General features: G+C 51.5%; 1 protein-coding gene across 6 annotated transcripts in view; it reads left to right on the top strand.

Annotated features, from left to right (window-relative positions):
• The window catches only part of EML2 (EMAP like 2), a 36,895-nt gene extending 12,365 nt beyond the window's left edge, over positions 1 to 24,530 (top strand). For 5 of the 6 annotated variants that reach the window (XM_032177129.2, XM_032177128.2, XM_032177132.2 and 2 more), the window contains 13 exons: positions 1,634 to 1,729; positions 4,832 to 4,966; positions 6,712 to 6,811; positions 11,993 to 12,147; positions 12,298 to 12,423; positions 14,433 to 14,564; positions 15,898 to 15,965; positions 16,736 to 16,824; positions 17,031 to 17,128; positions 17,684 to 17,771; positions 18,899 to 18,994; positions 19,928 to 20,058; positions 24,142 to 24,530. In XM_032177129.2, coding sequence (XP_032033020.1) covers positions 1,634 to 1,729; positions 4,832 to 4,966; positions 6,712 to 6,811; positions 11,993 to 12,147; positions 12,298 to 12,423; positions 14,433 to 14,564; positions 15,898 to 15,965; positions 16,736 to 16,824; positions 17,031 to 17,128; positions 17,684 to 17,771; positions 18,899 to 18,994; positions 19,928 to 20,058; positions 24,142 to 24,267 — 1,440 coding nt within the window. In that variant the 3' untranslated portion in view covers positions 24,268 to 24,530. Of the gene's footprint in view, positions 1 to 1,633; positions 1,730 to 4,831; positions 4,967 to 6,711; positions 6,812 to 11,992; positions 12,148 to 12,297; positions 12,424 to 14,432; positions 14,565 to 15,897; positions 15,966 to 16,735; positions 16,825 to 17,030; positions 17,129 to 17,683; positions 17,772 to 18,898; positions 18,995 to 19,927; positions 20,059 to 24,141 lie in introns of those variants that run through there. The other variant, XR_009209983.1, reaches the window with a different exon arrangement.
• The last annotated feature ends 444 nt before the right edge of the window (positions 24,531 to 24,974 follow it).

Here is a 24,974-nt window from a genome sequence, read left to right as displayed (position 1 = left end):
ATACTTAAGAAGCACTGGATTGGCGCCTCACCAGTTTTCTGAGGCCAAAAGAAACATTTAAGAGCTTGGAGTGGGAGTAAGCCATATTGTTACCAAAGGTGTGGAGAAGAAAATAAAACCTTGCCAAATCAAAATTAACCTGTATTTAATGAAAGGTATAAAAGCCCAACATCGGCCGGGCGAGGTGGCTCATGACTGTAATCCCAGCACTTTGGAAGGTGGAAGCGGGTGTATCACCAGAGGTTAGGAGTTCAAGACCAGCTTGGCCAACATAGTGAAACCCTGTCTCTACTAAAAATACAAAAATTAGGAGGGCATGTGGTGGCATGTGCCAGCTACTTGAGAGGCAGAGACAGGAGAATCGCTTGAACCAGGGAGGTGGAGGTTGCAGTGAGCCAAGATCACGCAACTGCATTCCAGCCTGCGCAACAGAGTGAGACTCAGTCTCCAAAAAAAAAAATAAAATAAAATAAAAACAAAAACCCAACATAGGCCGGGCGCGGTGGCTCACGCCTGTAATCCCAGCACTTTGGGAGGCTGAGGCGGGTGGATCACGAGGTCAGGAGATCGAGACCATCCTGGCTAACACGGTGAAACCCCGTCTCTATTAAAAAATACAAAAAAAATCAGCTGGGCGTGGTGGCGGGCGCCTGTAGTCCCAACTACTCGGGAGGCTGAGGCAGGAGAATGGCATGAACCCGGGAGGTGGAGCTTGCAGTGAGTCGAGATTGCGCCACTGCACTCCAGCCTGGGCGACAGAGCGAGACTCCGTCTCGCTCTGTCGAAAAAAAAAAAAAAAAAAACCCAACATAATACCAGCTTTGTTAACTGCTGAATTTCACCTACATCAGTCATTCTATATATATGTAAATGCAAATGAGATGATGTCAGCAAGAATTCCTGGCTAGTGGTGCTGGCTGCAGAGAAACAATAGCTGAGGGCAAATGAGATGAGTTTCTTAGGGATGAGTCATTTCAAGGCATAGTATGAAACCATTTCAGATGCCTCCACAGCTTCTAATGGAGGGTGTATTTTAATGTGTTTCCTGCGAAATGGCCAGGGCCTTTGAAGGTCTTTTTTTTTTTTTTTGAGACAGAGTCTCTCACTGTCGCCTAGGCTGGAGTGCAATGGCGCGATCTTGGCTCACGGCATCCTCTGCCTCCCAGTTCAAGCGATTCTCCTGCCTCAGCCTCCCAAGTAACTGGGATTGCAGGCGCCTGCCACCACGCCTGGCTAATTTTTTGTATTTTTAGTAGAGACAGAGTTTAACTATGCTGGCCAGGCTGGTCTTGAACTCCTGACCTTGTGATCCACCTGCCTCAGCCTCCCAAAGTACTGGGATTACAGGTGTAAGCCACCACGCCTGGCTTTTTATTTTTTTTTTTTAATATTTAAATTTGTTTTGTTTAAGAAACAGGGTCTCCCTATATTGCCTAGGCTGGCCTCAAACTCCTGGGCTCAAGCAATCCTCCCACCTAGGCCTCCCAAAGTGCTATGATTACAGGCATGAGCCACTGTGCCCAGCCTGAAGGTTTTAAAACAGGCCTGTGTGGTGAATGCCTTGGTGGGGATTGGGGGAGAATGGGCCCTGACTCCCCTTGCCTCTGTCCCCCTCCTCTCTCCTCCTCTTTAGAATGGGGGCAACCTGCTGTGTGCAGTGGACGAATCCAATGATCACATGCTCTCAGTGTGGGACTGGGCCAAGGAGACCAAGGTGGTGGATGTTAAGGTGAGGTGACTTTTCTCATCCCCTCCCGTTGGGTGCCACTGTGGGACTTGCCCAATCTCAGTGGTTAGGAGTCTGCAATCAGATAGACCCCGTGTTTAAGCCCTGGCTTTCCTCCTTGCTGGCTGTGTGACTTTGAGCAAGCTGCTTGCCATCTCAGAGCCTTGGTGGTCTCATCTATAATATGAGGATAATAGGCTGGGCAAGGTGGCTCACACCTGTAATCCTAACACCTTGGGAGGCTGACATGAGAGGATTGCTTGAGCCCAGAAGTTTGAGATCAGCCTGGGCAACATAAGGAGACCTATCTCTACTTAAAAAAAAAAAAAAAAAAAATGCCAGGCACGGTGGCTCACACCTGTAAGCCCAGCACTTTGGGAGGCGGAGGCAGGCAGATCAGCTGAGGTTGGGAGTTCCAGACCAGCCTGACCAACATGGAGAAACCGTCTCTACTAAAAATACAAAATTAGCCGGGCGTGGTGGCACATGCCTATAATCCCAGCTACTTGGGAGGCTGAGGCAGGAGAATCTCTTAAACCCGGAGGCAGAGATTGCAGTGAGGCAAGATCGCACCATTGCACTCCAGCCTGGGCAACAAGAGCTAAACTCCGTCTCAAAAACAAAAAACAAAACAAACAAAAAAACTGGCACTTAAAAAAAAATTAGCTGGGTGTGGTGTGCACCTGTAGTCCCAGCTACTTGGGAGGCTGAGGTGGGAGGATCGCTTGAACCTGGTAGGTTAAGGCTGCAGTGAGCCATGATTGCACCATTACACTCCAGCCTGGGCAACAGAGTGAGACCCTGCCTCAAAAAAATTAATAAATAGATAAAATAAAATGGGGATAATGGTAGCGTCTTCCTTGTAGGGCCTTGGTGAGGATATGGGGATATGGGGTATGGTTACGGTGGACCAGGCCCAACAGAAGGGTGGGTTTGAGGTGGCTGCTGACTCTGCAGTCCTGTGGTGTCTCGATTTGCCTATCTGAGAGGTGGCCTATTTTATGGATGAGGCATGGTGAGGGGAAGAGATACTTGCCTCAGGTTGCACACCTGTCCTGGGCTGGGGGCAGGAAACCTGGGTTTGTTCTATTTATTTATTTATTTACTTACTTACTTTGAGACAGAGTTTCGTTCTTGTCACCCAGGCTGGAGTGCAATGGCCATAATCTTGGCTCACTGCAACCTCCACCTCCCAGGTTCAAGCGATTCTCCTGACTCAGCCTCCTGAGTAGCTGAGACTACAGGTGTGTGCCACCATGCCTGGCTAATTTTTGTATTTTTAGTAGAGACGGGGTTTCACCATGTTGACCAGGCTGGTCTCGAACTCCTGACCTCAGGTGATCCATCTGCCTCTGCCTCCCAAAGTGCTGGGATCACAGGCGTGAGCCACCACACCCGGTGGAAACCTGAGTTTTGGATCAAGGCCCACTGTTTGGGTAAACAGAAATGGTGGTGAGGCTGTGCTCTGGAATTAGGGCTAGATGAGCTGGGTTCCACACACAACTCTTGCCTAGCTGTGTGGCCTTAGGCAAATGTTTTACCCTCTCTGAGTCTTTTTTTTTTTTTTTTTTTTTGAGATGGAGTCTCGCCCTGTCACCCAGGCTGGAGTGTAATGGCATGATCTTGGCTCAATGCAACCTCCGCCACCTGGGTTCAAGTGATTCTCCTGCCTCAGCCTCCCAAGTAGTTGGGATTACAGGTGCGCGCCACCACACCTAATTTTTTTGTATCTTTAGTAGAGATGGGGTTTCGCCACATTGACCAGGCCGGTGTCGAACTCCTGACCTCGTGATCCGCCTGCCTCGGCCTCCCAAAGTGCTGGGATTACAGGCGTGAGCCACTGCACCCGGCCCTCTCTGAGCCTCCCTTTTTTTGTGAGAGTTTTCCTCTTGTTGCCCAGGCTGGCGTGCAATGGGGCGATCTCGGCTCACTGCAACCTCCGCCTCCCGGGTTCAAGCAAGCGATTCTCCTGCCTCAGCCTCCCGAGTAGCTGAGATTACAGGCATGCTCCACCACGACCAACTAATTTTGTATTTTTAGTAGAGACGGAGTTTCTCCATGTTGGTTAGGCTGGTCTCGAACTCCTGACCTCAGGTGATCCACCCGCCTCGGCCTCCCAAAGGGCTGGGATTACAGGAGTGAACCACCGCGCCCAGCCTGAGCCTCACTTTTTAATTTGCGATGAGGTGGGCATAATGGCCTTGACCTCACAGGGTGATGGAGGATTAAAGGAGCTAATGATTGTAAAATGTTGAGCACAGTGCTTAGGGCAGAGGAGAGGATCTCCAAGTGTCTGCTGTTTTGTTAATGATGAAGAAGATGATAATGCTTCGCTGGCTTGTCCTGCTTCCTGTACTTTAATTTACTGTACAGGAAAGATACTGGCCAGGTGTGGTGGCTCACGCCTGTAATCCCAGCACTTTAGGAGGCTGAGGTGGGAAGATCACTTGAGGTCAGGAGTCTGGAGACCAGCCTGGCCAACATGGTGAAACCCCATCTCTATTAAAAATACAAAAATCAGCCAGGTGTGGTGGCACGTGCCTGTAAATCTAGCTACTTGGGAGGCTGAGGCAGGAGAATCGCTTGAACCTGGGAGGCAGAGGTTGCAGGAGCCGAGATTGTGCCACTGCACTCCAGCCTGGGCAACAGAGCGAGACTTGTACTCAAAAAGAAAAAAAAAAAAAAAGAGGCTGGGCGCAGTGGCTCACACCTGTAATCCCAGCACTTTCGGAGGCTGAGGCGGGTGGATCACGAGGTGAAGACTTCGAGACCAGCCGGGAAACATGGTGAAATCCTGTCTCTACTAAGAATACAAAAATTAGCTGGGTGTGGTGGCACCTGCCTGTAATCCCAGCTATTCAGGAGGCTGAGGCAAGAGAATCGCTTGAATCCGGGAGGCGGAGGTTGCAGTGAGCCGAGATTGCACCACTGCACTCCAGTCTGGGTGACAGAGCGAGACTGCGTCCTGAAAAAAAAAAAAAGAGAAGTTCAGGTGTGCAGCATATGACCCAAACAGCCATTTAGGGCAGTCCTGTGAGGGGCGGGTATAGTAGTAGCCTTGGGGACTTTGAGGTCCTCATTCAGAATCTCCCCCACCCCCCAAAGTGCTCCAATGAGGCTGTATTGGTGGCCACCTTCCACCCCACGGACCCCACTGTGCTTATCACCTGCGGGAAATCTCACATCTACTTCTGGACCTTGGAGGGGGGCAGCTTGAGCAAGCGGCAAGGCCTCTTTGAGGTGAGTGCCAGGGGTTTGGGGGACAGGCTGGCCCTGAGAGAGGTAGTCAGGGACAGGCAGGGAGGTAGCCAGATCCCCCAGAGGGTGGCAGGGGTTTGGGATTACAGGGATGCTGAGATGTTGCCTGCTGGGGCCTCAGTTTCTTTCTCCGTACCGTGGTGATGATCCACCTTAACTCTGGAGTTAAGAGGGTGGCGGGGCACCATGAGGTGGAAGGATCACCTGAGCTCATGGCTGCAGTGAGCGGTGATCAAATGATCACTCCAGCCTGGGTGATAGAACGAGACCCTATCTCAGAAAAAAAAACAGTTGTGAGGATTCAAAGGGATGAAGAGTATAGCAGTTTCTAGCAGACAGTAAATGCTCAATAAATGGGTACTGTGGCAAGGTGGCTCTCGCCTGTAATCCCAGCATTTTGGGAGGCCGAGGTGGGAGGATCCCTTGAGCCCAGGAGTTCGAGACCAGCCTGGGAAACATGGTGAGACCTCATATCTACAAAAAATACAAAAATTAGCTGGGCATGGTGATGCGCACCTGTAATCCCAGCTACCTGGGAGGCTGAAGTGGGAGGATCCCTTGAGCCCAGGAGGTTGACACTGCAATGAGCCATGATGGCTCCACTGCACTCCGGCCTGGGTGACAGAGTGAGATCCTGTCTCAAAAAAAAAAAAAAAAAGCAAAAAACCAGGGGTGCTGCGGTTGTCAATGTGATGGATAATCAGAGAACTCAGAGGCTGCCTGGCTGAGAGAGCCACAAGCTAAAGCAGACAAACTGAGTGGGAAGCAGAGGGTGGGAAGACACAGGGCTTCCTCCCATAGGGCTCATTGCCTTTGGTGAGAGATGGGGCTTCCACCCCAAAAGGGAAGCCCAGAGAACACTGGGCACGGAGATGAAACAGAGACACTGAGAAGGTGGAGTGAGGCAGGGAAGGGGACCTAGAGAGACAGACTGAAGATGAGGAGGGAGGAGGAGAGACGGGATGAATGAGGCGCCGACAGGAGGGGAGAAGTCAGGGGGACCAGGCCGGGCGCGGTGGCTCACGCCTGTAATCCCAGCACTTTGGGAGGCCGAGGCGGGTGGATCACTTGAGGCCAGGAGTTCAGACCCGCCTGGCCAACATGTCAAAACCCCATCTCTACTAAAAAAATATGAAAATTAGCCAGGCGTGATGGTGGGCGCCTGTAATCACAGCTACTTGGGAGGCTGCGGTGGGAGACTCGCTTGAACCCGGGAGGCGGAGGTTGCAGTGAGCTGAGATTGCGCTACTGCACTCCAGCCTGGTGACAGAGCGAGACTCCGTCTCAAAAACAAAAACAAAAACAAAACAAAATTAGCTGGCCGCGATGGCGCAGGCCTGTAATCCCAGCTACTTGGGAGGTTGAGGCACGAGAATCGTTTGAACCCCGGAGGTGGAGGTTGCTGTGATCCGAGATGTGCCACTGCACTCCAGTCTAGATGACAGGCGAGACTATGTCTCAAAAGAAAGAGTCAGGGGGACCAGAGAGAGAGCAGGAAGTGGGCCCAGGGGTAGGAAAGCGAGACAATTGTGGTCAGAACCTCTAGGCCACCGGAGCACTGCAGGCTGGATGGAGGCAGGTGGGAGAAGGGATGCTCCACGCAGAGCCTTACCCCAAACGCATAGATAGAGGGGACTGCCTGGCCACAGTCCTGGGTGACAGATGACCTCTGGGAGGCTACCTGCTTCAGTGACGCTCTGACGCCTTCCTTTCCTCCCCCACCTTAGAAACATGAGAAACCGAAGTATGTGCTGTGTGTGACCTTTTTGGAAGGTGGCGACGTGGTCACGGGGGACTCTGGGGGGAACCTCTATGTTTGGGGCAAAGGTCAGTGTCACCCCATCTGTTTGGTCCCCAATCCAGTCTTCCCAAACACTCCTGGCTCTGCCTCCCTTCGTGGAATGCTGTTTGTGTGGAATGAGTGTAAATGGATGTCCGATTCCAACACCCTCGTCAAGGTTCAGCTCAAGTATCCCCATCTCCAGGAAATCTTGATTGACTCCCCCCTGCCTTGCCCTCTGGAAATCCCATGTTAGGGATCAAGTCCAGATTATCAATGAATGGGTTAGCTCAGTTGTGGTTAGATGATGAATGGATGGATGGGTGGATGGAAGGAAGGATGGATGGGTGGATGGAAGGAAGGACGGATGGGTAGATGAATGGATACATGGACAAGTGCTTTGTCCCAGCGTGTGGATCAATGAATGAGTGAATGAAGGAATGAATGAAGGTGTGATCCTAGGAAATGGATGGAAGAATAAGTAAATGAATGTGTCATCCTCCTTAAAGGGAGCGTGACTGGGTAAAGGAACAAATGAGTGGTTGTTACCACTAATGGCTAGCTATGTTAGTGAATAGGTTTTGTCTCAGGCAGTGGATCTATACAGCCATAAATGAATGAGTGAATGAGTGAGTGAATGAATGAATGGTTGTTTCAGCCAATGGATTAATGTGTTATGAAGAACAGATTGTTCCAAGAAGTTAATAAATGATTGGATGAATAAATGACTTGTCTTAGCCAATGGTTGGGTGAAGAAATGATTGTTCCAACCAATGGATGACTTTATTAACAAACTAATAGGATGAGGCTGGGACAGTGGCTCATGCCTGTAATGCTAGTACTTTGGGAGGCCAAGGCAGGAAGATTGCTTGAGCCCAGGAGTTCTAGACCAGCCTAGGCAACATAGTGAGACCCCATACCTACAAAAAATTAAAAAAAAATAACAATAACATGCTGGGCGCAGTGGCTCACGCCTGTAATCCCAACATTTTGGGAGGCCAAGGCAGGTGGATCACCTGAGGTCAGGAGTTCGAGACCAGCTTAGCCAACATGGTGAAACCCTATCTCTACTAAAAATACAAAATAATTACCCAGGTGTGGTGGCATGCACCTGTAATCCCAGCTACTTGGGACGCTGAGGCATGAGAATTGCTTGAACCCGGGAGGCGGAGGTTGTAGTGAGCCAAGATTGCACCACTGTACTCCAGCCTGGGTACAGAGCAAGACTCTGTCTCAAAAAAAAAAAAAAAAAAATTGGCCAGACATGGTGGCGGGCGCCTGTAATCCTAGCTACACGGGGGGTTGAAGCAGGACAATCGCTTGAACCCTGGGCAGAGGTTGCAGTGAGCCAAAACGGTGCCACTGCACTCCAGCCTGGGCAACAGAGTAAGACTCCATCTCAGAAAAATAAAAAATAAAAATAAAAAAGAGAGCCCAGCTCACCTGGAGGAAGTGATACCACATTTGAGTCTTGAAGGATGGGAATTAAAGAGAATTATTGTTTCTTCCCCTCCCACCTTGGTCTCCTCCCTGACCTCACAGCCTTCAGCCTCGCCACCTCCAATTTGGTTTGTTCCCAGAAGCAAATGGAAATCTGACCCAGTCCCTCCCCTTCCATTGCTCCCAGGTTCCCTTGTGACAAGTCCGTGCTCCTTACTGAGGCCTCCAGGACCCTGCCTGGTCTGACCCTGCTGTCTCCTGCCTTGACGTGCATGCCCTTGTGTGTTACACTTAATCACACCACATCTCTATTAGTTCTCTCAATTATCCATGTTCTCGCCTACTCTCTGCTTTTTGTAACAGAAACTTGTTCCTTCCACTTGGAACATTTTCCCGCCCTCTCTAGTCCCAGCTGACTCCTACCCCACCTTCAGATCCTTGCTCAGCCATCTCCTCCTCCAGGAAGCCCTCCCTGACTCACCTGGCTGAGTGGAGCCCTCTATGGGATCTTAGTCTTCCGGGTGTGCACCTGAGTCTTCTGGGCCTCGACACCTGGGGTTGGCGCTGACTGTAGTGAGCCCTGCAAGGGTAGGGTGTGAGGTTGCCTTGGTCACCACTGTGTCCCCATATGAGCCTGGGCCCAGAGCAAATACTGGTTAAAGAATTATTGATTGAATGGGTTAATGGATGAAAGAATGGAGAGGTAGATTGCCAGATGGGTAGATAGAGGGGTGAATCGTGAATGGGTAGATAGATTGGAAAATAGAAAGTGGGTGGATGTTTGTTTTTTGGGTTTTGTTGTTGTTGTTGTTGTTTGTTTGCTTGTTGTTGAGATGGAGTCTTACTCTGTTGCACAGGCTGGAATGCAGTGGCTCGATCTCGGCTCACTGCAATCTCTGCCTCCCGGATTCAAGCGATTCTCCTGCCTCAACCTCCCGAGTAGCTGGGACTATAAGCACATGCCACCAAACCCAACTAATTTTTGTGTTTTTAGTAGAGACGGGGTTTCACCGTGTTGCTCAGGCTGGTCTTGAACTCTGACCTCAAGTGATCCACATACCTCGGCCTCCCAAAGTGCTGGGATTACAGGCGTGAGCCACCGTGCCTTGCCAAAAATGGGTGGATGGAAGGATGGATTAACTGGTGAAAGGTAGTTGAATGAAAGAGAGGATGGGCTGGTTGAGGTGGCTGGCACCTGTAATCCTAGCACTTTGAGGGGCTGAGGCAGGAGGATTGGTTGAGCCCAGGAGTTTGAGAACAGCCAGGGCAACATAGTGAGACCTCATCTTTTTTTTTTTTTTTGAGATGGAGTCTCGCTCTGTCGCCCAGGCTGGAGTGCAGTGGCGCAATCTCGGCTCACTGCAAGCTCCGCCTCCGGGGTTCACGCCATTCTCCTGCCTCAGCCTCTCCGAGTAGCTGGGACTACAGGCGCCCGCCACCACACCCGGCTAATTTTTTGTATTTTTAATAGAGACGGGGTTTCACCGTGGTCTCAATCTCCTGACCTCGTGATCCGCCCGCCTCGGCCTCCCAAAGTGCTGGGATTACAAGCGTGAGCCACCGCGCCCGGCCGAGACCTCATCTTTACTTTTAAAAGTTTTTGGGCTGGGCGCGGTGGCTCACGCCTGTAATCCCAGCACTTTGGGAAGCCGAGGCAGGCAGATCACATGAGGTCAGGAGTTTAAGACCAGCCTGGCCAACAGCAAAACCCTATGTCTACTAAAAATACAAAAATTAGCCTGGCATGGTGGTGAGCACCTGTAATCCCAGCTAGTTGGGAGGCTGAGGTGGGAGAATCGCTTGAACCCAGGAGGTGGAGGTTGCAGTGACCAGAGATGGCACCACTGCACTCCAGCTTAGGGGACAGAGCGAGACTCTGTCTCAAAAAAAAAAATTTTTTTTTTAATAAAGAATTTTTTTTAAGACAGGGTCTCACTCCAGCACCCAGGCTGGAGTGCAGTGGTGCCATCACAGCTCACTGCAACCTCTGCCTCCCAGTCTCAAGTGATCCTCCTGCCTCCCAAGTACCTGGGACTACAGGTGCCCCCACCAGGCCCAAGTAATTTTTGTATTTGTTGTAGAGATGAGGTTGCCCAGGCTGGTCTCAAACCCTTGAGCTCAAGTGATCTTGGCTCACTGCAAGCTCTGCCTCCTGGGTTCATGCCATTCTCCTGCCTCAGCCTCCCAAGTAGCTGGGGACTACAGGTGCCCGCCACCACACCTGGCTAATTTTTTGTATTTTTAGTAGAGACGGGGTTTCACCGTGTTAGCCAGGATGGTCTCGATCTCCTGACCTCATGATCCACCCGCCTCAGCCTCCCAAAGTGCTGCGATTACCAGCATCAGCCACCATGCTCGGCCAGCCTGCCCTCTCTCTCTCTTTTTTTTTTTGAGATGGAGTCTCGCTCTGTCGCCCAGGCTGGAGTGCAGTGGAGCGATCTCGGCTCACTGCAAGTTCCGCCTCCCAGGTTCGCCATTCTCTTGCCTCAGCCTCCTGAGTAGCTGGGCCTACAGGTGCCCACCACCACGCCTGGCTAATTTTTTGTATTTTTTTAGTAGAGACGGGGTTTCATCGTGTTAGCCAGGATGGTCTCGATCTCCTGACCTCATGATCCACCCGCCTCGGCCTCCCAAAGTGCTGGGATTACAGGCACGAGCCACCTAACCTGGCCACCTGCCCTCTCTTTTTAAAAAATTGTCTTTATTAGGTTGGGTGCCATGGCTCACGCCTGTAATCTTGGCACTTTGGGAGGCTGAAGCAGGCAGATCACTTGAGTCAAAGAGTTCGAGAGCAGCCCGGCCAACATAGTGAAACCCTGTCTCTACTAAAAATACAAAAATTAGCCGGGTGTGGTGGCACATGCCTGTAATCCCAACTACTCCAGAGGCTGAGACATGAGAATCACTTAAACCCAGGAGGCAGAGGTTTCAGTGAGCCAAGATCGTGCCACTGCACTCCAGCCTGGTGGACAGAGCAAGACTTTGTCTCAAAAACAAAACAAAGCAAAACAAAATGAGAGAGGGCAAATGAATGGATGAGAGGTGGGTTGATGGATGGATGGCAGGGTGGCCGACTGGATGGATCAGTAGAGAGATGGGTGGATGAATGGGTAGGGTGATGGATGGATATATAGTCTGGTGGATGGATGGGTGATGAATGGATGAGTGGATAGTGTTCATCTAACAGACCAGTAGATAAGTGAGTGGATGGATGGATGGGTGGGTGTATGGGTCAAAGGGTAGATGGGTGGATGGGTAAATGTTAGTTCAGATGGTTTAATGAATGGATGATAAGGTATTGTGTTTGAGTGGGTAGGTGGCAGGTGCTTGGGTGGTTGGGTGGGTGGATGAGCAGATAGAAAGGTGGAAAGGTGGGGCCGGGCGTGGTGGCTCATGCCTGTAATCCCAGCACTTAGGGAGGCCAAGGCGGGTGGATCACTTGAGGTCAGGAGTTCGAGACCAGCCTGGCCAACATGGTGAAACCCTTCTCTACTAGAAACACAAAAAATTAGCCAGGCATGGTCGTGGGCGCCTGTAATCCCAGCTACTCGGGAGGCTGAGGCAGGAGAGTCACTTGAACCCAAGAGGCAGAGGTTGAAGTGGGCCGAGATAGCACCACTGCACTCCAGCCTGGGCGACAGAGAGACTCTGTTTCAAAATAAATAAATAAATAAAGGTGGAAAAGTGGGTGAGAATGGATGGACATAGGCTTCAGAGTTCAAGATGCTTTCAGGGGTCAGCATAGGAGTGGCTTCTCTCTGTTGACCCTGCCCCTGGCCACCCTGCAGGTGGGAACCGTATCACACAGGCGGTGCTGGGTGCCCATGATGGCGGCGTGTTTGGGCTCTGCGCCCTGCGGGACGGGACGCTGGTGTCCGGAGGGGGTCGTGATCGGCGGGTGGTCCTCTGGGGTTCTGACTACAGCAAGCTGCAGGAAGTGGAGGTGAGGAGGGGCAGTGGGCTCAGATGGGGGTGGAGAGGCCCCCCCATCTCACCAGGGCTCCCAACACCAGACCCTCCTCCCCACAGTATGTCACCCCACGCCCACCCCTGTGTGCGTCCTACTCATCTTCCCTCTTACCTGCCCACCCAGGTCCCCGAGGACTTTGGCCCCGTGCGCACGGTGGCAGAGGGCCACGGAGACACACTGTATGTGGGGACCACCCGCAATTCCATCCTGCAGGGCTCCGTGCACACAGGCTTCTCGCTGCTGGTCCAGGTGCGCCTCTCTCCTCTGCACCCCTCCCCTCTTCCCAGCTCTTTCCCTTGCCTTCCCTGCATCATCCACTCCTCCTCCCCTCTCCCAGTTCTCCTCACCTCCCTGCTCTGTCCCTTCTCTGACCTGGCCCTGACCCAGGACCCCTTCCCGGGATCCAGCAACCAAGAGTTTAAGTCCGAGCACAGCAGAGGGGCCCCAGGCCCCTGCTCCAACTGTGCTGCCTCCTGCCACTCTGATTGTGGGTGGCATCCTTCAGGTTGGTGAGTGTCCCTACAGGTTGTCCCACAGCTGCAGACACCCTGGCCACACACCTCTCAGACTCCAGCTCCACGGATTGGGGAAGGCCCTGCTGGAGTCTGCTTGCAGTTCTTCTCGAAGCTCAAATGCCTGCTCCTCCCTTCCTTGCCTCCTCCCTCCCTTCCTTACCCCTGACCCAATTAAAGAACTCACCTACCGGGAAGCACTATATTTATACATTTTTTTTTTTTTTAATTTTTGAGACAGTCTCACTCTGTTGCCCAGGCTCTAGCGCAGTGGTTCAATCTCGGCTCATTGCAACCTCCACCTCCCGGGTTCAAGCGATTCTCCTGCCTCAGCCTCCCGAGTAGCTGGAATTACAGGCATGTACCACCACGCCCAGCTAATTTTTATATTTTTAGTAGAAACGGGTTTTCACCATTTTGGTCAGGCTGGTCTCGAACTCCTGACCTCAAGTGATCCACCCACCTCAGCCTCCCAAAGTGCTGGGATTACAGGCATGAACCACTGCACCCAGCCCATACTATTATATTGGCTATTATAATTATTAATTGTAATACTAATATTACTTTGGGAGGCCCAGGCAGGCAGATCACTTGACATCAGGAGTCGAGACCAGCCTGGGCAACAATGGTGAAACACCATCTGTACTAAAAATATAAAACATTAGCTGGGCATGGTGGCGTGTGCCTGTAATCCCAGTTTCTCAAAAGGCTGAGGCAGGAGAATTGCTTGAACCTGGGAGGCAGAGGTTGCAGTGAGCTGAGATCCTACCACTGCACTCCAGCCTGGGTGACAGAGTGAGATTCTGTCTCAAAAAAAAATTTGTTATAAATATTAATAGTTAGACATTTCCATTTTGTGACCATATTGTCTGAATTATCCTTATGTTTAGCATTTTATTTATTTGTTATATCACCCAGCCTGGAATGTAGTGGTGCCATTTTGGCTCACTACAACCTCTGTCTCGTGGGCTCAAGGGATCCTCCTGCCTCAGCCTCCCGAGTAGGTGGGACTACAGGTGTGCACCACCACAACTGGCAAATTTTTGTATTTTTTGTAGAGACAGGGTTTTGCCATGTTGTCCAGGCTGGTCTCAAACTCCTGAGCTCAATCTTCCTGCCTCAGCCTCCCAAAGTGCCGGGATTACCGGCATGAGCCACCGTACCCGGCCAGCATTTTCCATCCATGATTTGAGTGAGCACAAGAATGCTATGAGGCACACATACCAATTGGCCCCATTTTACAGATGATCAAACTGAGGTTCCAAGGAGATGTCACCTGCCTAGGTGACTGCGCTCAGTCAGTAATAGAAAGCCGAAGGTCGGAGCCATCAGGTTTAGTGCCCTCCATGAGGTCCCTCAGACTTCTGGGCTCTGGCTGCAGACAGACTCCAGGAGGGCCTTCCCAGATCCTTGGAGCTGGAGACCTGGGAGGTGTGTGGCCAGGGTGCAGCCTGTCTGACCCCTGAGATCAAGCTCTGAGCCACCATGCCCTCCTGCCTCCCATTTTGCAAAGAAGAAAGCAGAGGTCCCTGGAGAAGGGGCAGGATTTGCCTTGAGTCACACACCAGGGCATGGGTTCAGATGCCCAATCCAGGCCCCCTTCAGACATACTGGGAAAGGTCTTCCCTGGGTCCCGCTGGGGCAGGATGAGTTGCTGGGGCTCATCCAGCACTTGTCTGGCATTAGTGTTGGGTGGGAAAAGGCCAGGGCTGCTGTCTCCATCCTGCTGTCCTCCCTTTCCACCAGGGCCATGTGGAAGAGCTGTGGGGCCTGGCCACACACCCCAGTCGGGCCCAGTTTGTGACCTGCGGGCAGGATAAGCTCGTGCATCTGTGGAGCTCAGAGTCCCACCAGCCCCTGTGGAGCAGGATCATCGAGGTAAGGGGCCTGGGGACTGGAAAAACACCATTCTAACAGAACTACCTTTCTCCATGTGTCAGGGCTCAGCACATTAGACTGAAACCAAACAAGGTCTTTTTTTTTTTTTTTTTCTTTGAGATGGAGTCTCGCTCTGTCACCCAGGCTGGAGGGCAATGGCACGATCTCGGCTCACTGCAACCTCCGCCTCCCAGGTTCAAGTGATTCTTCTGCCTCAGCCTGCCGAGTAGCTGGGATTACAGGCGCACACCACCACGCCCAGCTAATTTATGTATTTTTAATAGAGACGGGGTTTCACCATGTTGGTCAGGCTGGTCTCAAACTCCTGACCTCGTGATCTGCCTGCCTCGGCCTCCCAAAGTGCTGGGATTACAGATGTGAGCCACCGAGCCTGGCCCAAACAAGGTCTTTTTAAGCAGGGTGGGGGTTTCGTTTAGGGAACTAGGTGCTTAGAAGCTCTCTCAGAAGGGTTGGAGGAGTAGGTTCTTGACTGGAAAGGAGCCCAGGACGACACCAAACCATCCTGTCAGGGGTGCTGCCGTGAGGATGTGGGAGTCAGGAGCTGCTGAGTTCAGGGAAGGTGTGACCACTGCAACAGTCAAGTGTAGAGCTACACTGTCCCATAGGGTAACCACTGGCCACACATGGCTATTCACAATTAATTAAAATGTAAACAGAATAAAAATTTCAGCTGGGTGTGGTGGCTGACACCTGTAATCCCAGCACTTTGGGAGGCCGAGGCAGGTAGATTGTGTGAATCCAGGAGTTTGAGACCAGCCTGGGCAACATGGCAAAACCCCATCTTTACAAAAAATGGGAAAAAAAAAAAAATTAGCCAGGCGTGGTGGTGGGCCCCTGTAATATCAGCTACTTGGGAGGCTGAGGTTGTAGTGAGCTGAGACTGTGGCACTGCACTCCAGCCTGGGCGACAGAGCAAAACTCCATCTCAAAAAAATAAATAAAAATTAAAAAAATAAAAAATAAAAATAAAAAGAGTCTTAAAATTCTGGATGCCTTTTGTCCCAGCATGCCCACATCTAGGAAATTATCTAAAGAAGTCGTCTTGGATGAATAAAGCTGTGGGAATTTAGAAGAGGAGCAAAGAGGGATCCCGGGACAGGAGTGACAGGAGGAATGTTTTCTGTTGAGGCTAACATGTTACAGAAATGTAAAGGAATGGCGCCATGGTGTCTAGGGTGGGGGTGTCCCAAAGGGCAGCAGAGGGAGGGGAGAGCCCTCATGCAAAGATTAGACTTGGCCCTGAGGCAGGAGAATGTCCAGATGGACATGGGACCCCAGCTCTGAGCCCTGCCTCTTCTCTCTCCCTTCTCAGGACCCTGCCCGCTCAGCCGGCTTCCACCCCAGTGGCTCTGTCCTGGCTGTGGGTACAGTGACTGGCAGGTAAAGCTGAGGAGAGCATTTCGGGAGGGCTTCTCTACTCCCTGGGGAACTGGCCCTTCTTCCCTCTTTCCTACTTTCCCAAATCCCACCATTTACGGAGCCCTGATCCCTCAATATTCCTCTGGCTCACTGCAGCCTCCGCCTCCCAGGTTCAAGTGATTCTCCTGCCTCAGCCTCCCAAGTAGCTGGGATTACAGGCGCCCACCACTATGCCTGGCTAAATTTTTTTTATTTTTAGTAGAGACGGGGTTTCACCATGTTGGCCAGGCTGGTCTCGAACTCCTGACCTCAAGTGATTCGCCTGCCTCAGCCTCCCAAAATGCTAGGATTACAGGCGTGAGCCACCGCACCTGGCCTTGTTTTGTTTTGTTTTTTCTGGGGAGAGAGTCCTGCTCTGTTGCCCAGGCTGGAGTCCGGTGGTGCGATCTCAGCTCACTGCAACCTCTGCCTCCCGGGTTCAAGCAATTCTCGTGCCTCAGCCTCCCAAGTAGCTGGGATTACAGGCACGTGCCACCACGCCCGGCTAATTTTTGTATTTTTAGTAGAGACAGGGTTTCACTATGTTGGCCAGGCTGATTTCGAACTCTTGACCTCAAGTGATCCACCCACCTCGGCCTCCCAAAGTGCTGGGATTATAGGCCTGAGCCACCGTGCCCAGCTCAGGTCTCTTCTGGGGTCCCTCTGATCCCTCCCTTAGACCCCACAGATTGCGGCCCCTCTCTGTCAGATCAGCTCACCCCTCCTCCCCCCACCACGCCCTCTCCTTCAAGATGGCTGCTGCTGGACACGGAGACCCATGACCTGGTGGCTATCCACACAGACGGCAATGAACAGATCTCAGTGGTCAGCTTCTCCCCAGGTAAGCGGCAGGCCTGGGACACCCAAGCGGCAGGGCCAGGGGACAGAGGCTCAGAGTTCTTGGCAGGGGGAGGGGTGGAGCCTGCGAAGCGAGGCCTAGGAGGGATGCAGTGGGGATGGAGCTGGGGACTGTCGAGGGGGCTGAGTCTGGGCGAGGAGGGGGTGGAGCCTGGGTGCCTCCTCATAGCCCCCCTCCCCCTCCCCCAGACGGGGCGTACCTGGCCGTGGGCTCCCACGACAACTTGGTGTACGTGTACACGGTGGACCAGGGCGGCCGCAAGGTCAGCCGCCTGGGCAAGTGCTCGGTGAGTGGGCAGTGGCCCCCAGCCTGCGCCGCCACCCCGCGCAGGGGGTGCAGAATTAACCAATTTTCTACCTCAAGGGAGAGCAGCTTCAACACTCAACTGATTCTGCCCAGATCAGAGCAAGGAGTCTTGGCCCCGTCCACACATTCACCACCTCTTGTGTTCTAAGCCCGCCCCTTTGTGTAGCCCCGCCCCCACGTGCTAAGCCCACCATCTGTGTAGCCCCGCCCCTCACGTTCCGAGACCGCCCCTCTGTGTAGCCCCGCCCCTCAACATTCAAAGCCAGCTCCTCCGTGTCTAGCCCTGCCCACCTGTTCTAAACTCCCATTGTGTTCTAAGTGCTTTTTGTCTAGCCCTGCCCATCACAGTCTGGCCCCGCCCACAGTATTCTGGCCCTGCCCCCATACTCCAAAGACCTGTGTATCCTTCCTTTAGTCCCCTTGTGTTCTCGCCCTACCTCTGTATTTGACCCTCTACTTTCCTGATTTAATCCTGTCCCCCTCTCCTTGGTTCCACCCTCTGCAGCTCTAACACCATCCCTTTCCTCCCCCGCAGGGCCATTCCAGTTTTATCACCCACCTGGATTGGGCCCAGGACAGCAGCTGCTTTGTCACCAACTCCGGGGACTATGAGATTCTGTACTGTGAGTTCTCCGAGACCCAGAGACATTACTTCCTCCGTCTCATTTGTAGACTTCCCTAAATTCTGGGAGGGGAGGGAGGGGCTTCAAGCCTCGCTCCCTTGGTATTCAAGGCTGTTTCTGGTTTGGAATTCAGGGACCGCTGGCTTCTTATTTTCTCCCTGGTGTACCCCACTTTTAGTCAACTTCTCCCCTTTCTGGTCAATGGGTAGGATTTTTTTTACATTTTTAAATTTTTAATTTTTATTTTTTATTATTATTATTTTTATTTTTTTATTTTTTATTTTTTCATTTATTTTTTTTTTTTGAGATGGAGTCTTGCTCTGTCTCCCAGGCTGGAGTGCAGTGCCGCGATCTCGGCTCACTGCAAGCTCCGCCTCCCGGGTTCAAGTGATTCTCCTGCCTCAGCCTCCTGAGTAGCTGGGATTACAGGAGCACATCACCATGCCCAGCTAATATTTGTATTTGTATTTTTTTCGAGATGGGAGTTTCTCTCTTGTCTCCCAGGCTGGAGTGCAATGGCACAATGTCGGCTCACTGCAGCCTCCGCCTCCCAGGTTCAAGCGATTCTCTTGCCTCAGGCTCCCGAGTAGCTGGGATTCCAGGTGTCCACCACCATGCCCAGCTAATTTTTAAAATATTTTTAGTAGAGACAGGGTTTCGCCATGTTGGCCAGGTTGGTCTTAAACTCCTGACCTCAGGTGATCCGCCTGCCTCGACTTCCCAAAATGCTGGGATTACAGGCATGAGCCACCACGCCTGGTCTAATTTTTGTATTTTTAGTAGAGATGGGGTTTCACCATCTTGGCCAAGCTGGTCTCGAACTCCTGACCTCAGGTGGTCCAGCTGGATGCTGTGGCTCATGCTGCCTCCTGGGATTACAGACATGAGCCACCGCGCCCGGCCAGATGCGCGTTTCAAAGCAGATGCGCCCGCTTAAGCTGCGGGCTGTGTAGTCCCAGCATATGATGCCTTCTCAGCCAGTCCTGACAGATAGAATGAGCCCTGGGACCTTAGCCTCCTCCGTCTTGGACCTCAGCTCCAACCTCAGCTCCGATTATCTAAGAAAGGGATGGGTTTACTGGGTAGTTCTTCCAACTCTGAATGTCTCCTCCCATTGTCTGCCCCAGGGGACCCGGCTACCTGTAAGCAGATCACCAGTGCAGATGCTGTGAGGAACATGGAATGGGCCACAGCTACTTGTGTCCTGGGGTTTGGGGTGTTTGGTGAGTTCTGGAATGAGAAGGGTCTCACTGAGGACAGGAGTTCTGAGAGACATCCCTGCTGGTGGTTTCCAGAGTCTTACTGCTTACTTCCAGTGTGGGAAGCTCACTGCTTTACTGCATGTGGGCTGTATTTGTGTAAGAGGAAAGGGTAGGGTGAGATGACTCATTAGAGCTGTAATAAAATGAAACCAAATGGGCGTGGTAACTGGCCAGGAGAGATCCACACTGCCGGTGCCCTAGCCACCCATTCATTCAGGCACGAATGAAGCAAACACATACTCCCTGAGCAGTTCTGTGCCCGCCGTGGGCTTGGCAGTGACCATGACTGAGGGCCCTGTTCTCCTGGGGCTCTCAGTCCAGTGGGGGAGGCAGACTTGTCCCCAGACAGTGATGACCCAGAGTGAGCAGGTCTGGGACAGGGAAACCCAGGGTGGGGCATCTGGCCTACTCTTTGAGGGAATCAGAGAGGGCCTCCTGGAGGAAGAGACATCTGAGCTAGGACCTGGAGGATGAGGAGTTACTTTCCAGGGCAGTGAAGAAGGAAAGCAGTCTCTTGGCAAAGGGAATAGTACATACAAAAGCCCAGGCGTGACACAGAACTTGGCATTTGGAGAAATGCAGGGAGGCAGGGTGGCCAAATCATTACAGAGTTGAACAGGAGCACTGATGAGGCATGAGGCTGGAGCAGTGCATGGGGCCCGCCGAGCCTTAGAACCACAGGCTTTCTTCTAAGATCACCAGGGAGCCATGGAAGGGTTTTGAGCAGAGCAGGGGTAGGCTCGGATTCACATTTTAAGGTCATTCTGACTCATATCCTCGGATAGATACAGGCTAGGTCGGAACAAATTAAGGTGGCTGGAGTGGCAATCTGCTCCTCTTGGCGGTCTCTAGCTCCAGCTGACATCTTACCACTTCCCTCCATCTTGCCCACAGGGATCTGGTCTGAGGGGGCGGACGGCACTGATATCAACGCTGTGGCCCGCTCCCATGATGGGAAGTTGCTGGCTTCAGCTGATGACTTTGGCAAAGTTCACCTGTTTAGCTACCCCTGCTGTCAGCCTCGAGTGAGTCCCTTGGGGAGATGGGGGTGGACAGGGGTAGCAAGGAGGGGTGGGGACAAGATTCAGGCAGCTCTGGTCCAACCCCACGCCTTCTCTGAGCCTCAGTTTTCCCATCTGTACAAGGAGGACAGTAGTCTTGATCCCAAGGGCCTTTCTTAACCCAAAGGTAGATGAATTTCAGTGTGTCATGGTGAAGACCTGGTTCTCTGAAATTCTGAGCAACTGCAATTCTGAGCTCTTTGGTTCTTTTATCCTTGTTAACTCAGTAAATATTTATTGAGCACCTACTATGTACCTGGGCACAGGATATACAACCACATCTTACAAGTTTTTAAGGGAGGCCAAGGCAGTAGCTCACACCTATAATCGCAACACTTTGCAAAGCTGAGGCAGGAGGATTGCTTGAGGCCAGGAGTTCAAGACCAGCCTGGGCAACAAAGTGAGACCCCCATCTCTACAAAAAACACACAAAATTAGCTGGGCATGGTGGTGCACGCCTGTAGTCCCAGCTACAAGGAAGTCTGAGGTGAGAGGATTGCTTGAGCCCAGGAGGTTGAGGCTGCAGTGAGCCATGATTGCACCACTGTACTCTATGTAGCCTGGGCGACAGAGCAAGACTTTGTCTCAAAACAAAGACAAAAACAAAAAAAAAAGCTGGATGTTAATTTTACCATTCTCTGGTTCTAACAGAAGAGGGATTGTTTCAGCATTTTCCTAGGAAATTTTCATGCATAGAAGTAGAAAGACTAGTACAGTGACCCCTCCTGTACCTGTTACCCATGTTCAACTATTACCAGGTTTTGTATATTTATTTCATTTGTTTCTTCTTTCTCCCTTCTCTTCTTTTTTTATTTTTTATTTTTGAGACAGGGTCTCACTCTGTTGCCCAGGCTGGAGTGCTGTGGCATGGCACAATCTCGGCTCACTGCAGCCTTGACCTCCTGGGCTCAAGCGGTCCGCCCACCTCAGCCTTCTGAGTAGCTGGGACTACAGGCGTGCACCACCACACCTGGCCAACTTTTGTATTTTTGATAGAGACAGGGTCTCTGTTGCCCAGGCTGGTCTTGATCTCCTGGGCTTGAGCAATCCTCCCCACCTTAGTTTCCCAAAGTGCTGGGATTACAAGGCGTGAGCCACAGCACCTGTCCTGGTCTGTAGTTTTAAGAAACTGCACATGTGGCCGGGTGCGGTGGCTCATGCCTATAATCCCAGCATTTTGGGAGGCCAAGGTGATGGATCACCTGAGGTCAGGAGTTTGAGACCAGCCTGACCAACATGGTGAAACCCCGTCTCTACTAAAAATACAAAAGTTAGCCAGGCGTAGTGGCAGGCGCCTGTAATCCCAGCTACTCAGGAGGCTGAGACAGGAGAATCGCTTGAACCCGGGAAATGGAGGTTGCAGTGAGCCAAGATCACGCCACTGCACTCCACTGAGCGACACTGCACTGAGTGACAGAGTGAGACTTTGTCTCAAAAAAAAAAAAAATACAAAAATACAAAAATTAGCCAAGCCTAGTGGCGCACGCCTGTAATCCCAGCTACTGGGGAGGGTGAGGCGGGAGTATTGCCTGAACCGGGGAGGCAGAGGCTGTAGTGAGCCGAGATCGTGCCACTTTACTCCAGCCTGAGTGACAGCAAGGCTTCATCATAAAACAAAAACAAAAACAAAACACACATACGAAAACGCATAGGTTATCTTTTAGCCCTCTAAATTGAGCATTCGTGCCTAAAAAAAATAAGGATAATTCTGGCCAGGCCCGGTGGCTCACGCCTGTAATCCCAGCACTTCGGGAGGCCGAGGCAGGCAATCACCTGAAATCAACAGTTCGAGACTATCCTGGCCAACATGGTGAAACCCCGTCTTTACTAAAAATGCAAAAAAATTAGTCGTGGGTGGTGGTGGGCACCTGTGATCCCAGCTACTCAGGAGGGTGAGGCAGGAGGATCACTTGAACTTGGGAGGCGGAGGTTGCAGTGAGTTGAGATTGCACCACTGCACTCCAGCCTGGACAAAAGAGCGAGACTCTGTCTCAAAATAATAATAATAAGAAGAAGAAGAAGAAGAAGAATTCTTACATATCCACAAGCCTGTGACCACTCCTACTCATTAACATTAATTTCTTCTTCTTTTTTTTTTTTTTTTGAGACAGAGTTTTGCTCTTGTTGCCCAGGCTGGAGTGCAGTGGCACGATCTCGGCTCACTGCAACCTCCGCCTCCTGGGTTCAAGTGATTTTCCTGCCTCAGCCTCCTGAGTAGCTGGGATTACAGGCATGCACCACCATGCCCGGCTAATTCTGTATTTTTTAAATGGAGACAGGGTTTCTCCATATTGGTCAGTCTGGTCTTGAACCCCCAACCTCAGGCGATCTGCCTGCCTCGGCCTCCCAAAGTGCTGGGATTACAGGCATGAGCCACCGCGCCCAGCAACATTAATTTCTTACATACCTCATCCCTAGGAAGGCAAAAACAAAACATTAATTCCTAAATATGATCTCATAGCCAGTACATATTCATAGTTCCCTGATGTGCCCCAGACTGGCCTTCTAGGGTTGGTTTGTTTGAACCGGGGTCCAAACTACATTTGCTTATGTCTCAAATCTCAGCATGTAGAATAGCCTTCTCCACGTGCATGCTATTTCTTCTATTTATGCCATTAACTTGCTGAATAAACCAATTCAGTTGCCCTGCTGGGTTTTTTGTTTGTTTGTTTTTGTTTTTTTGACAGAGTCTCCCTCTGTCACCCGGGCTGGAGTGCAGTGGCATGATCTCGGCTCACTGCAACCTCCGCTGCCTGGGTTCAAGTGACTCTCATGCCTCAGCCTCCCAAGTAGCTGGGACTACAGGTGTGTGCCACCACGCCTGGCTAATGTTTTTGTATTTTTAGTAGAGACAGGGTTTTACCACATTGGCCAGGCTGGTCTCGAACTCCTGACCTCAAGTGATCTCCCCACTTTGGCCTTCCAAAGTGCTGGGATTATAAGCGTGAGCCACCACGCCAGGCCTAATTTTGTATTTTTAGTAGAGACGGGGTTTCACCACATTGGCTAGGCTGGTCTTGAACTCCTGACCTCAAGTGATCCACCCCCACCTCGGCCTCCCAAAGTGCTGGGATTACAGGCGTGAGCCACCATGCCCAGCTGTTCTGTTGGTTCTTTTTTGTTTGAGACAGAGTCTCGCTCTGTCACCAGGCTGGAGTGCAGTGGCACAATCTCGGCTCACTGCAACCTCCGACTCCCTGGTTCAAGTGATTCTCCTGCCTCAGCCTCCGAAGTAGCTCAGATTACAGGCATGCGCCACCACGCCCAGCTAATTTTTTTTTCTTTTTTTTTTTTTTGAGATGGAATCTCGCTCTGTCCCCCAGGCTGGAGTGCAGTGGTGCAATCTCGGCTCACTGCAAGCTCCACCTCCCGGGTTCACGCCATTCTCCTGCCTCAGCCTCCCGAGTAGCTGGGACTACAGGTGCGCGCCACCACTCCCAGCTAATTTTTTTGTATTTTTAGTAGAGACGGGGTTTCACCACGTTAGTCAGGATGGTCTCGATCTCTGACCTTGTGATCCGCCTGCCTCGGCCTCCCAAAGTGCTGAGATAACAGGCGTGAGCCACCGCGCCTGGCCACGCCCAGCTAATTTTTATATTTTTAGTAGAGAATGGGGTTTCACCATGTTGGCCAGGATGGTCTTGATCTCCTGACCTTGTGATCCGCCCACCTTGGCCTCCCAAAGTGCTGGGATTACAGGCATGAGCCACCACGCCTGGCCTCTGTTGGTTCTTAAACAAAGGGCTTATTAGCCCTGGCAACACTGGGACACCCCATTGCTATAAAAGTAAAAAAAATTAGCCAGGTGTGGTGGCGCATAGCTGTGATCCCAGCTACTTGGGAGACTCAAGGAGACTTGAGCCCAGGAGGTGGAGGCTGCATTGAACCTGTGCTCATGCCTAAGTGACTTCACTCTAACCTAAGTGATTAAAAAAAAAAAAAAAAAAAGAGGAAGAGCAGAGAAGAACCGGGTCAAGAGAAGAGGACCATGATGGGGTGGCATTGTCCCCACTGACCTTTCTTCACTTACTTCTTTCCTTATAACAGGCCCTCAGCCACAAGTACGGTGGACACAGCAGCCACGTGACCAATGTGGCCTTCTTGTGGGATGACAGCATGGCCCTGACCACGGGGGGCAAGGACACCAGTGTGCTACAGTGGCGGGTGGTCTGATGCGGCCAGGGAAGAGTCAGGTGTCAGGGCAGGAATTCTATTTTCGGGAGATGTCTATTGCCGAGTAGAGTAATATATACCCAGAGTATGTCTATAGCAGAGGGGGTTATTGGGGTGGGAGGGTAGACTGACAGACAGAAGTCTCTATTTATCCGGGTGGGAAGAGGGAGTCACATTGCTTTGGGGATCCATCGGTGTTTGGTTTGGGGTGTTTTTTAAGTTTTTTCTTTTATATCATCCGGAAATAAAGTCACGTACACTAAGGTGTGTCAGGGTCTGTGTATTTGTATGGTGTGTGCCTACACAGTTGTGTATGTGTATGGATGTGTGTGTGTATTAGGGTATTAGTCCGTTTTCATGCTGCTGATAAAGACATACCTGAGACCGGGCAATTTACAAAAAAAAGGTCTATTGGACTTAGAGTTCCATGTGGCTGGGGAGGCCTCACAATCATGGTGGACGATGAAAGGCACATCTCACGTGGCGGCAGACAAGAGAAGAGAGCTTGTGCAGAGAAACGCCACTTTTTAAAACCATCAGATCTTGTGAGACTCATTCACTATCACAAGAACAGCGTGGGAAAGACCTGCCCCATGATTTAATTACCTCCCACCAGTTCCCTCCCACAACACCTGGGAATTTAAGATGAGATTTGGGTAGGGACCCAGCCAAACCAGATCAGTGTGTTACAGTGCTTATGATGAGGG

Source organism: Hylobates moloch, unplaced genomic scaffold (genome assembly GCF_009828535.3).
Source record: "Hylobates moloch isolate HMO894 unplaced genomic scaffold, HMol_V3 SCAFFOLD_15, whole genome shotgun sequence".
Taxonomy (NCBI): Eukaryota; Metazoa; Chordata; class Mammalia; order Primates; family Hylobatidae; genus Hylobates; species Hylobates moloch.
This window is presented reverse-complemented; position numbering and strand designations above follow the sequence as displayed.